The sequence below is a fragment of the Theropithecus gelada genome, chromosome 14 (genome assembly GCF_003255815.1).
Source record: "Theropithecus gelada isolate Dixy chromosome 14, Tgel_1.0, whole genome shotgun sequence".
Classification (NCBI taxonomy): Eukaryota; Metazoa; Chordata; class Mammalia; order Primates; family Cercopithecidae; genus Theropithecus; species Theropithecus gelada.
The window spans coordinates 95114619-95127984 of record NC_037682.1 but is presented as its reverse complement, the minus strand read 5'-3'; the positions used below and the strand labels follow the sequence as shown (position 1 = coordinate 95127984).

The window sequence follows — 13366 nt, the reverse complement described above, 5'->3', positions numbered from 1 at the left end:
CTAAAAGAATACCAGAATCATGAAATCTAAATTGTTCACTGAAATTAGATACCACTGTCCTAACACAGATACCTGTTGTCATCTGACAAGTGACACAAGAAAAAATAAAAGCACACCAGGACAGTTGAAAGTTAAAAAAAAAGTTTTTTTTTTTTTTAACTTTCAACAGCAGATACAAAACTATTAAAACCACTCAATAAATCTCCCCTGCTACCTAGATTCTAATTTACCTGATTCTGATGGTTAATGCTTCCCAGATGTAATACCTATAAGCTTATTTTTGATTTTCACTTTTAAGTGAGCTAAACAATTGGCAATGACAAAACATCACATTTTAAACAGCAGAATATTATATGGTATGGAAAAGCAAATTTATGATATAACTTAAAAATTACCTTTGGATCAAAAGATCCTTTATTTTTATAAAGAAGTTCTTCAACACTCTCTCTTATTTCCTTTGAAATATTTCGGGCATCAAAGGTTGCTATGTCTTCTCTTACACCTCTTTTTGCAAGGAAACTAAAATTAAAGCATATTTCCTTAAATGAGACTAAACAAAATTTGCTGTTTCTGAAAAAAAATCAGTTTAACAAAATGGTGAATGCAATACTTTTAATCCATTAGTTAACAAAAAATACGGTACTAAAACCTTTAAGCTTCTAATGTATTATCCTTATTTTTTGTGTTTGTTTTGAGACAGAGTCTCACTCTGTCACCTAGGCTGGAGTGCCGTGGTACAATCTCAGCTCACTGCAACCTTCACCTCCTGGGTTCAAGCGATCCTCCCACCTCAGCCTCCTGAGTAGCTGGGACCACAGGTGTGTGCCACCACATCTGGCTAATTTTTTGTATTTTTATTAGAGATCGGGTTTCACCATGTTGCCCAGGCTGGTCTCAAACTCCTGGCCTAAAGTGCCTTTGCCTCCCAAAGTGCTGGGATTGCAGGTGTGCCTAGCCATATTATTGACTTTTTGTAGACAACAAAAACTCTAGAGAGATGTACAACAGTCTTTCTAATGTTCTGTGAATAAACTAAGAAACTAAGAAAGAATCACATCTTGTTCTACTCAAATCCTTATTTGTAAACTGTTAGGTACTCATATGTTCTAGGATGTGCAAGAAAATTGTCTGACTCCTTTTAAGGTAACTTAAAGTGCTCTCTCAACCTATGTCCTCCTCCATCTCCAGATATAAAATGAACTCTTTACTATCAACCTAAATACTAACAAGGAACTTAATATCGGCACAAACCATAACACCACTATTATAACATGAAACCTGAGCCTGCATGGTTTCATACTGTGTTAATACCTTATTCTCTTCTAGTTTCCAGCTCCCTTTTATTATTTAAGGGTCTCCTTCTTTCTGTTTCTGTCTCTGTCTCTTTCCCTCTCTCAGTAATACAAGACTCTTAAGGATAGTGACTGTATTTTCTTCATCAGTAAATCACAGTGAAATCACAGTCCTCTCTACTATGTATGGACCAAATACATTATTATATTTATTGAGAAATTTCTTAAAGATTCTAAGGTATTCCTTTTCTTCTGACACTTTTAACAACCACTTAGAGAAAGGAATATATAGATCCTGATATATGATTACATAGAATACCTTGAAATTTCAAGGCAAAATGAATACCCATGTATTTAGATGAAGTGCACTTTGAAAAACAATATAAGAAATATTTAAAACTATGAAAGAATGTGTCATTCATTGCTGAAATAATATTTTTCACAAATTGAAAAATTTACCTTTTCATGCTCACCCAAGATGTATCAAAGATACCCATCAACCTTAAAACTCCTTCAAGAATGTCCCTAATTACATCAGGTGGCATGCGTAGTGAGCGGATTTCTGAAAGTGACTCTGGCTTAATGTTTCCAACTGCTAGTTTAGCTTCATTGACTAAAGGCTAAAAGAGAAAAAGGCAATTTTTATTTTCAAATTCTATATTTTTTAAATCACTAACTCTTGACAAATTATCTTTTATTGTCATTTATGCAAAATGACTATAGTTACTAATGTCCTCTCTCTTAAAATAACAAAATGCTTCAAATCATACAAGGAGTAAAAAACGTTCAAGTTGAGACAGTAAGACTTCTTGCCACCACAACTGCAACAATCTAATTTGGAAAATCTAACTTGTTTTGAGACAATTTGTCATTTTCAAGACGCTCTTTATATCTTAGGACTAGCTGACTAATTTAATCAACTGGAGAAAAAGAGCTTAACAGTATATCTTAATTTATCTAACATATTTTTTCCCTCTACAATCAAAACCATATGGCTCATGGAAAACAAAGATTCTTTTAAATTATCATCCATTAATTTATACTTTTTCTGGCAGGCTTTCCTTCTTGTTCTCTTTTACAAGTAATATTTTGGTTGAAAACCACATTTTATAATACTATGAGAAAACAACTTGAGATACAAATAATGTTTAAATTCCTACATATAGCTGGTAAGCAAAAATGTAAATGGATCTTAGCATGTTTTTTAACTTACTTGTACTTCTTTTAATTCATCATCAATTTTATTTTTTCTTTCTTCAATTTTAACAACTTCTTCTGCTATTCTGTGCTTCAGTCTTTCAAGTTCTGTTTTTTGCTCGCTAGCATCCTATAAGAATATTTAAGTGGCATTCCAATCAATTTTAATGCATGATATTTAAAAGCACGAAACCTAAAATATAACATTTCAAAATAACATTCTCTATTAAATGTTTACCCAATATTAGTTTTGAATCTATGACAAGAGAGTTTCCAAAATGCCTGGGAAACCAATTATATATTTTACTCCATATTTTCTATCAGAAAGGTTTCAGTGCTTTAATTTTTTCTCCTTAGCAAAGCAATAAATGCTTTTTACATAAAATTTAAAGAAGATAGAAATACATAATTTTCTTTTTTTTAATTTTTATTTTGATTTATTTTGAGACAGAGTCTCGCTCTTGTCGTCCAGGCTGGAGTGCAATGGCATGTCTCAGCTCACTGCAACCTCCACCTCCTGGGTTCAAGTGATTTTCCTACCTCAGCCTCCCAAGTAGCTGGGATTACAGATGCCCACCACTATGCCCAGCTAATTTTTGTATTTTTAGTAGAGATCAGGTTTCGCCGTGTTGGCCAGGCTGATCTCGAACTCCTGACCTTGTGATCCACCTGCTTCGGCCTCCCAAAGTGCTGGGATTACAGGCATGAGCCACTGAGCCCAGCAGAAATGCATAACTTTCAAAGTATGATTTTAGTTTGTATTTCCTTGATTATTGATGAGGTTGAACATCTTTGTATATATTTGTCATTGTGAGTTTTTTTCCTTCCTTTTTTTTTTCTTTTTGAGACAGGGTCTCACTGCGTTGATTAGGCTCCCCGGACTCAAGGGTTCCCCCGCACTTCAGCTTCCCAAGTAGCTGACATTAAAGGCATGTATTGCCATGCCCAGATCTTGAAATGCATAGTTTCCTAAATAATCATAATAAAATGTATTGAACACTTAAACAGCCCAGGCACAGCTCATGAATTCCTTCTTTTATTAACCTCCTGATCCAATTGGAAGGTATCTCTATTCTGAGTTTGTATAGCTTTAATTTGCACTTTCTTCATGCCATAAACCTAGAATTGCAAGCCTTAGAAGTTACACAATTTGGTATTTAAGCTGTCTCTTCAGACAGTACTTTCTACAAAATACCAAACAGAAATATCTGCTATTTATAATTAAGCAAAATTATTAACTTATGAGATGCATAGTTATTCTCCTGGGTCTCTGCTGGATAATAACATTAGCTACAGTCTTAGAAATATTGCTTCTCAGAACAGCACAGAGAAAAAAGTAGCACATACTCAATGTGTATTACTAATGTCACTAGCCAGAGAGTACACAAAGCACACATAATGCCGAATATTTTCCTTTATAAATACATGGTAATTAACCATGTTATCCTTTATGTAGTGTTTGATTTTTCACATTTCAAATAACTCTTTTAAGGTCAAAATAATTGACAGTTTTTTTAACAATAAAAATGGCTGATTTCATTAAGTAAATATTTATATTAATTTTGTTCCAAAATACCTTGAGAAAAAAATTATGCTAAAGTTTTACAGTATAAAAATTATTATATGTACATTTTCTGATGTATTACTTACCAGGTCAGGTACTCACTAATTTGATTTCTATCATAGATTGGCTGCTTCTATAATTTCTCACAAAGGAATCATATAGTATACAGTCTTTTGTGTCTGCCTGTTTTCACTTAAGTGTAACGTTTCTAAGATTTATCAAGTTTTGATTTCTCTTAGCTAAAAATCTGAAAGTGGGACTCCTGGCTGATGTACTAAGATATGTTTAACTTTATGAGACTGTGCCAAACTTTTGAAAAGTAACTGTAGCATTTTTCATTTCCTCCAGCAATTATAAAGAGTTCCAGATGCTCCACCCCGCCTCGCCACACTAGACTGAGGTATTTTCAGTCTTTTTATTTCACCCATTCTAGTGGATATGTAGAAGCATATCACTGGGACTGCAGCTTACATTTACTCGATGATAATGAAATTAACATCTTTTCATGTGTTTACTGGTCGTTTATAGATCTTCTTTCATAAATGGTCTGCTCTAATCTTTCGTTCATTGTTAAACTGGAGTTCCGTTTTACTATTATTGAGTTGTAGTACTTTTTAAAAATTCTGAATAGAAGTTCTTTATCAAATACATGTTTTGTAAATATTTTCTCCCAGTCTGTGACTTGCCTTTTCATTTCAGAACTTATTTCATTCATTTCATTTCAAAGAGCAGAAGTTTTCATTTTGATGAAATCCAACTTATCAATTTTCTTTTTCTATTTTGATATCACATCTAATAAGTCTTCACCTCACCTAAGGTCATAAAGATGTTCTCCTGTGTTTTCTTCTAAGTTTTATAATTTAATGTTCTAATCTTAGATCCATCATCCATACTGTGTAAATTTTTGTGTAAGTTAAAAGGGAAAGGTTCTGGGCTTTTTCTCTCTCTACTTGGACATCCAAATATCCAGCACTATTTTTTAAAAAGACTATCTTTCCCCATTTAATTGGCATTTTTGTGTAAAATCAACTGACCACATTCCAATGATCTCTATGCCTACACTAATATCACACTGCCTTAAAATGATTACTGAAAAGTCAGTCTTGAAATCCTAAGTCCCACAACTTTGTTATTTTTAAGATTGTTCATGCCATTTATTTTTTAATTGAGATATATATTAGTCTGATGAATATTAATTTTCATAAAAGAGGCATTAGACTAGTCCCTATTTGACAAGGTAACAGTCACCAACATGGAGATGGAGAAACATATTTGAGGCATAGTCAGGAAAGCAAAATTGACAGAATTTAATGACTCATTACATTAATGGATAAGGTAACAAAAGTCTCAGTACAATGTGATTTTTAAGTTCTGTCTTAAATAATTAGTGTATATTATAGTACCATAACCTGAGGAAAGAAATACAGGAAAGAAAACTTGTAAATTCAATTTTGAATCTGTTTCAAATTGTAATGCCCAAGAGACTTCTAAAAAGACATGTTTAACAGATAAAACTGAATTTTTTTTTGTTTGTTTGAGAGTCTTGCTCTGTTACCCAGGCTGGAGAGCAGTGGCATGATTTCAGCTCATTGAAACCTCTATCTCTTAAACTCAAGCAATCCTCCTACCTCAGCCTCCTCAGTAGCTGGGACTACAGGCACATGCTACCACATTTGGCTAATTTTTAATTTTTTTGTAGAGATAAGGTCTCACTATATTGCCCAGGCTGGTCTCAAACTCATGGGCTCAAGCGATCTTCCCACTCGGCCTCCCAAAGAGCTAGGATTACAGGCGTGAGCAACCACGCCCTGCCAGTAATTGAGTAAGTCTGAAGCTAATAAAAGGAGTTAGGATAAAGAATAAAAAAGATGAATTTGAAAACAGTTACATGCAGTTGGTAGTAAGAGCAATAAAATGAACAAGAGCATCCTGAAAGAGGATGGAGACATAAAATACTGGGGCAAGGAAGGAACTCAGAGAAATCTCCTTTGAAGGGGTTCAACAAAATAAAGGCAACAGCTCAAAAAATATATACTCAAAATACAAAACATCATGAAAGTACTGAAAGAAGAAAAACATTCCATAAATCTTGAGAAAATTAAAAGCAAGGAAAACTCTCAAAGCCTGAAGGAGAGAATTCTAAGAAAAATAAAAGGAAATACCAACCTAACTGGGAGAGTATAAGAAATAAAATCAGTTACAGACAGATCCATGCCAATTTAAAATATAAAAAGAGACTACATAAGTTGCATATGGTCAACTGAATGCACTGAGTAATCATTCTAAACAATGTGGGAAAATACCATGCCCTTCCACAAAAGCTTAAGTACATAACATCAGTCTGACTCAGTATGAAAAAGCAATGTTTTTTAAATCCACCTAAGTGAAAATGTTATTTTTCACTGACAGTCAGTCATAAATGCTCTCCCTATTGTTTTCATTTTTGTGATCACTCCAAACATTACCTGCATTGACACTGTGATCATTTGAAGGGCAGCATCTGCTTCATCTTGCTTAGTTTTAAGTAATACACTTTGTTCTCCAGCTTTTCTGTTCAGTTCATCCACAAGAGCTTTAGCTTCATTTAGTTTAGATACACCAGCCTACATCAATAAAATATTGATTGGTAATATTTTAAAAAAAGAATTTTACATACACACAGTAAATAAAGCCCTATAGAAAAGAATCAAGCAAACATGTTAAGTGTGTATATACAAAACAGTAGCAAGTAGACTTAGATTTTTTTCTTATTGCTAATTATAACAATTTATTTCATATAATATTCATTAAGATGTAGTAAAAGATCCCACAGAGGTTTTAAAGAAAAACAAATTTTAAAGCATCACAGAAAATGGTTCAACATATGCAAATCAGCTAACATAATATATCACATCAGCACAACAAAGGACAAAAACCAGATATTCATCAAAATAGTCACGGAAACACACTTGATAAAATTCAACATACCTTCAAGGCAAGAACTCTCAAAAAATTAGGCATTGGAAGAACATACCTCAACATAATAAAGACAAACCCTCTGCTCACATCACACTGAATGGGGAAAAGCTGGAAGCCTTTTCTAAGAACTGAACAAGAATAGGATGCCCACTTTCACCACTCCTATTCAACAGAGTACCAGAAGTCCAAGCCACAGCAATCAGGCAAGAGAAAGAAACAAAAGACATCCAAACTGAAAAAGAGGAAGTCAAATTGTCCCTCTTTATAGATTAGCATGATTTCATGTCTTAGAAAACCCTAAAGATTCCACCAAAAAAACTCTTAGAATAAGCAAATTCAGTAAAGCTGCAGGATACAAAATCAACACAGAAAAATCAGTAATGTTTCTAGACTTCAATAACAAACTCACTGAAAAAGAAATTAAGAAGGCAATCCTATTTACAGCAGCTACAAAAAAAAAAAAAAAATACCTAGGAATAAAGTTAACCAAGGAGATGAAAGACCTCTACAAGGCAAACTATACAGCACGTGGATGAAAGAAATTGAAGATACCAAAAAAAAAAAGGGAAAGATATCTCATGCTCATGAATCAGAAGTATTAACATTGTTGTGGCTGGGTGCAGTGGTTCATGCCTGTAATCTCAGCACTTTGGGAGGCTGAGGTGGGTGGATCACTTGAGGTCAGGAGTTCCAGACTAGCCTGGCCAACATAATGAAACCCCATCTCTACTGAAAATAAAAAATTAGCCAGACAGGGTGGCAGCTGCCTGTATCCCCACTACTCAGGAGGCTGAGGCACACGAATCACTTGAACCCAGGAGTTGGAGGCTGCAGTGAGCCGAGATTGCACTATTACACTCTAGCCTGAGCAACAGAGCAAGACTCCAACTCAAAAAAAAAAAAAAAAAAAAAGAAGAAGTATTAGTATTGTTCAAATAGCCATACTACTCAAAGCGATCTACTGATTCAATATAATACCTATGAAAATACTAATTACATTCTTCACATAAATTTTTTTTTAAAAATCAAAAAATTTGTTTGGAACCACAAAAGAGCCTGAATAGCCAAAGCAATCCTGAGCAAAAAAAACAAAGATAGATGCATCGCACTACCTGACTCCAAAATATACTACAAAGCTACAGTAACCAAAATGGGATGGTATTGATATAAAACATGCACACAGACCAATGGAACAGAATAAAGAACCCAGAAATAAATTCATGTATTTACAGTCCACAGATTTTCAACAAAGGAACGAGAAAATATATTAGGAAAAGGACACTCTATTCATTAAATGGTGGTGGGAAAATTGGATATCCATATGCAAAAGAATGAAACTAGACCTCCCTCTGTCATCATACACAAAAATCAATTCAAAATGGATTAAAGACTTAAACAAAAGACCTGGAACTATACAACTTGTAGAATAAAACATTGAGGAAATGCTCCAGGATATTGGTTTAGGCAAAAATTTTATGGTTAAGATCTCAAAAGCATAGGCAACAAAAATGAAAATAGAAAAATGAGACTAAAGTAAAAAGCTTCTTCACAGCAAAGGAAACATTTAACAGAGTGAAGAAACAACCTGTTAAATGGGAGAAAATATTTGCAAACTGTTCATTTGACAAGAGGCTTAACATGTAGAATATACAAGAAATTCAAACAACTGAACAACAACAACAACAAAGAATTCCATTAAAAAGTAGGCAAAGGATCTGAATAGATTTTTTTAAAAAAGACACACAAATGGCCAACAAGTATATGAAAAATTGTTCAACATCACTAATCACCCTTTGATCATTACACATTCTTGCATGAATCAAAATATCACATGTACCCCATAAATATCAATAAAATTATCAATATCTATAAAATTTTAAAAAGTAAATACATAAGACTTGAAAAAAAGCATCACAGAAAAGCTAAACAGATAAATACATATTTGATAGTTTAAACACTGAACTTAATAAAAAATACTTTTTACCATTACATTAGATGGGAGAGAAAATAGCAAGAAAGGAATAACTCACTAAACCTTTTCTAATTTCAGTCTCACTGACAGGGAAAAAGGACTCGAGTCACTCTTTTTTATACTAGACATGACCTGATTTTGTTTATCTAATATTCACTTTTCTTGTAAGAGACTGCCTGACATATGGTTCTGGTGGGCTGTCATTCACCTGCCTTACCTGCATTTTGGGTGGGCATTTGACCCTGGCCTGGCCATTGATGGTACCCCATCCTACTATTTAAACAACAGAATAATGAACCCAGGGATATACATGAAAAAAATTCTTTATCTTCTATCGTGTTTTTGTCACCTAACAAATCAGAAGATTTGGGGAAAGAGTAACGGCAAGAAAGGAATCTAACTAATATTTATTGAGCACCCAACATAAAGTACAGGTAATAAGCTAGGTTATTTCCATATGAATTTATGAATTTTATCTAATATACTCACATACAACTACCATTGACCCAATTAAGCTGCAAAACAGTAAGTTAAAGTAATTTATCCAAAGTACCATAGAGAACTAAATTAGGAAATCAATCCTCCCAAAAGCCTGTATAGTTAGTACCTTAATATAAATGAAAGTGAATCAGTAGAAATGATAAAGATAATTATGTCAATTAAGATGGAGCCTACTTTATTACCCTAACAAAGGGAAACTAGAATTTCAGAGAGGAAATGTTCTCTAACAACTTCAGAGGCTGACATTCTAATGTCACATTTAAGTTAAAGCTCTATAATTAGAGAAATACAGAAAGAAAACTGTTCAGAATGTACTAAGTGACATGGATGAAAACATTACTTTATAAAATATAATTTTAATTTTAAAGGTTATTACAAAGTATAATCTTGGCTATTATGTTTTAATTAATAACAGGGTTTTCTTTTTTATTATTATTTTATTTTACTTTGCCATAAGTTATTGGGGTACAGGTGGCATTTGGTTACATAAGTTCTTTAGTGGTGAATTGTGAGATACTGATGCACCCATCACCAGAGCAGTATACACTGCATCATATTTGTTGCCTTTTATCCCTCCCCACCCCACTCTTCCCCCAAGTCCCCAAAGTCCATTGTATCATTATTATGCCGAAGAACAGTTTTCTTAATTTCTAAAAATGTTTTCATGTGAAAGAGACTCTTAAAGAGAGTACCATAAGCTATCAAAAACCCATAAATGCCAACCAGTGAAGAAAAGAAATAACCATTGAATTAAAAAAAAATACAAATCATTACTAAAACCTAGAGGGCAAAATAGGTACGAAAGTGAGACTGTTTTCCAAGGCTTTTAATACAGTACATTTATTAATACCAGATATATGCCACTCGCAACATAATATTGCAATTTACAAAACTCTTGTTTCCTATATATAGATAAAATAATTCAAGATTACCAATACTATACCTGCAAATGACTTTGTCTTTTTAATAATTCCTTTTTCTTGCTGCTACTAATGGCAGAATACACATGTAAAAAGGTCATATATCGGCTTGGTGTAGCACCATATGCTTTACAAGATTCATGGATTAATAAAAATGATTTTAGAAAATCAGGATCAACTAGAAAAAAATAGAAAATAAAAATAACTTATTATATGCATGACTCATTAAAAATAAGAGAAAATATCCTAATGATAGTTATTTTATACAAGATACTTCCATGCTATATAATTATAAATATGAGATAGCATCTTTGCTTAAAGATGCACAAAAGACAACTATTCACAGCTCCCATCTTCTTAGGAATTTTGAATTCTCTAGTTTTAGTAGCATCTATTCATCTACTGTTATATATTTCCCCTGAACATCTTTATTGTTGCAAGAAAAATAAATCTACATGTTGTCATAATACATAAATTAATTGGGACTATATAACAAATGTACAGTAATCCAAAAGTGAGCTAAATACAATCTGCTGAACAGAAAAGCAATATACAAAATACCTATCCACTCCCATTTGATACAGGGAGAAACAAGACTTCAAATGCCAAAAAGTTAAGAATAAGTTCACATTAGATTCAATATATCCATGATCAAACACATCATATTCCTCTCACTGACACAATTTGCATCTGTATTCCCAGCCCCTGTGAATGAAATCAATTTGTAATGAATATTCCAAGACAGAACCCCAAGAAACATCCTTGACTCTCCTTCTTCTTGTGTGCCACAGCCATTACGTAATCATCAAGTCTCATTGAGATTACCTCCTAATATCCACCAAGTCCATTCCTTCCTCCATTCTTATTACCTCTTCTTTGGTTTAGGCCTTCATCTTGTCTCTCTTAGATTACTACAACAAACTTCTAAAATGATGTAATTGATTTTGGTTTCTCCTATTACAAATCTATTTTCTAATAACTGAAAAAAGGGATATATAAAGATATTTCCGGCTGGGTGTGGTGGCTCACGCCCGTAATCCCAGCACTTTGGGAGGCGGAGGCGGGCGGATCACGAGGTCAGGAGATCGAGACCATCCTGGCTAACACGGTGAAACCCCGTCTTTACTAAAAATACATTAAAAAAATTAGCCGGACGTGGTGGCGGGCGGCTGAGGTCCCAGCTACTCGGGAGGCTGAGGAGGGAGAATGGTGTGAACCCGGGAGGCGGAGCTTGCGGTGAGTGGAGATTGTGCCACTGCACTCCAGCCTGGGGTAAAGAGGGAGACTCTGTCTCAAAAAAAAAAAAAAAATGAAAAAAAAAAAAAAAAAAATTTTTGCTTCTAAAACAAAACACTGGTTAAATCTACTTATATGGCCGGGCGCGGTGGCTCAAGCCTGTAATCCCAGCACTTTGGGAGGCCGAGGCGGGTGGATCACGAGGTCAGGAGATCGAGACCATCCTGGCTAACATGGTGAAACCCCGTCTCTACTAAAAATACAAAAAACTAGCCGGGCGTGGTGGCGGGCGCCTGTAGTCCCAGCTACTCGGAGGCTGAGGCAGGAGAATGGCGTGAACCTGGGAGGCGGAGCTTGCAGTGAGCCGAGACCGCGCCACTGCACTCCAGCCTGGGTGACACAGCGCGAGACCCCGTCTCAAAAAAAAAAAAAATAAATAAATAAATCTCCTTTTAAATCTCTCAATTAAGACCTATCACCTGCAAGTTAGAATCCAAATTCCTTAGCATAATGCAGAACGCTCTTCATTACCTGACCATGATAACCTTTTCCTCACTCTTCATCTAGTACTTATTTATACATCTTATGTTTCAGCCCTTTAGGCTGTTTATAGTTTCATAAAATGCCCATCTCACTTCTCCAAACCTTTCCCATGCTACTCACTCTAACCAGAATGACTTTCTCTAACTGCCTGTCTGGACAATGTCTATTTCCTATGATATCTGCTAAAGTTTTACTTTCCAATGTATTTCATATAAACTTCTACCATCACTTATCTTGCTATATCAGAGATTTATGTTTATATATAACATAATTCTCACTATCACTGGACTATGAGCTACTAAGTGATCTCTAATATCCAGCCCAGTACATAGTATAAAACGAGTTCAATAAATATTTGATTATTAGATGCTTAAATAAACAAGTGAATAAGCTATGGTATAAAGACCACAATCAAAATTGATTTGAAGAGAAAATAATGAGAATATTATAGTTAAGAAAAGATTAAGTCCATACTCACAGAATGTCATAAAACTTTTTCATATATAAGTTATAGAGTTCTGTGCCATATCTAAGTGATAAGCAAATATGAAAAGTCTAGGGGGCTTGCCAAAGACTCTAAACAATTTAAGTAGGTCCTTCAAATCACTCAGGTAAGAAAAATAATTTTTAAATGTGTTGAACTCACACAGTAGATATTCTGTTGGATTCTATGTTAAATGACATAACCTTAATTTAAAAATAAAAAGGGCTTCAAAATTTTGTTTGCATCAGAAGAAATCTAATTTTGCTACATTTAGCATTATTTAAATTTATAATCATGAATCTTTAATGAAACTGTAACATTAAAAAAGGCAATTATTTCATAAATAAAAACCAGATAAAACTGATTTCATCAAAATACTACCTGAATTTTTTTTCTTTTCTTCTTTTCGTTTTTTGTCATTGTATTTTTCTTCACCACCTGTTTCACTGAGTAACATTTCAGGTATCTAAAACATAAAAAGCAAATCACTGTGAAAAAGTTTAAGTTCCATATCAGAAGTTAAAAACCTTTAACACAAAAGAAGTCAGTATTGATTGTACTTTTCTTTTAGGATTCATTCCAGACTAAGAGAAAAAAAAATACAGAAATATTTAGAAGAAATGATTTCCTAAACATCATTTTGACACATATCAACCATTAACTGATTGCAAATTAATGGCACATTGGGAAAAGCTCACT

At 33.8% G+C, this 13366-nt stretch overlaps 1 protein-coding gene across 2 annotated transcripts in view; it reads right to left on the bottom strand.

Moving 5' to 3' along the window:
- DYNC2H1 (dynein cytoplasmic 2 heavy chain 1) overlaps positions 1 to 13366 on the bottom strand; it is a 357072-nt gene that overhangs the window by 247422 nt on the left and 96284 nt on the right. For both annotated transcript variants that reach the window (XM_025357391.1, XM_025357392.1), the window contains exons 53-58: positions 13049 to 13133; positions 10428 to 10582; positions 6519 to 6656; positions 2506 to 2619; positions 1752 to 1912; positions 396 to 519 (exon numbers count right to left, since the gene is read on the bottom strand). In XM_025357391.1, coding sequence (XP_025213176.1) covers positions 396 to 519; positions 1752 to 1912; positions 2506 to 2619; positions 6519 to 6656; positions 10428 to 10582; positions 13049 to 13133 — 777 coding nt within the window. The remainder of the gene's footprint in view (positions 1 to 395; positions 520 to 1751; positions 1913 to 2505; positions 2620 to 6518; positions 6657 to 10427; positions 10583 to 13048; positions 13134 to 13366) is intronic.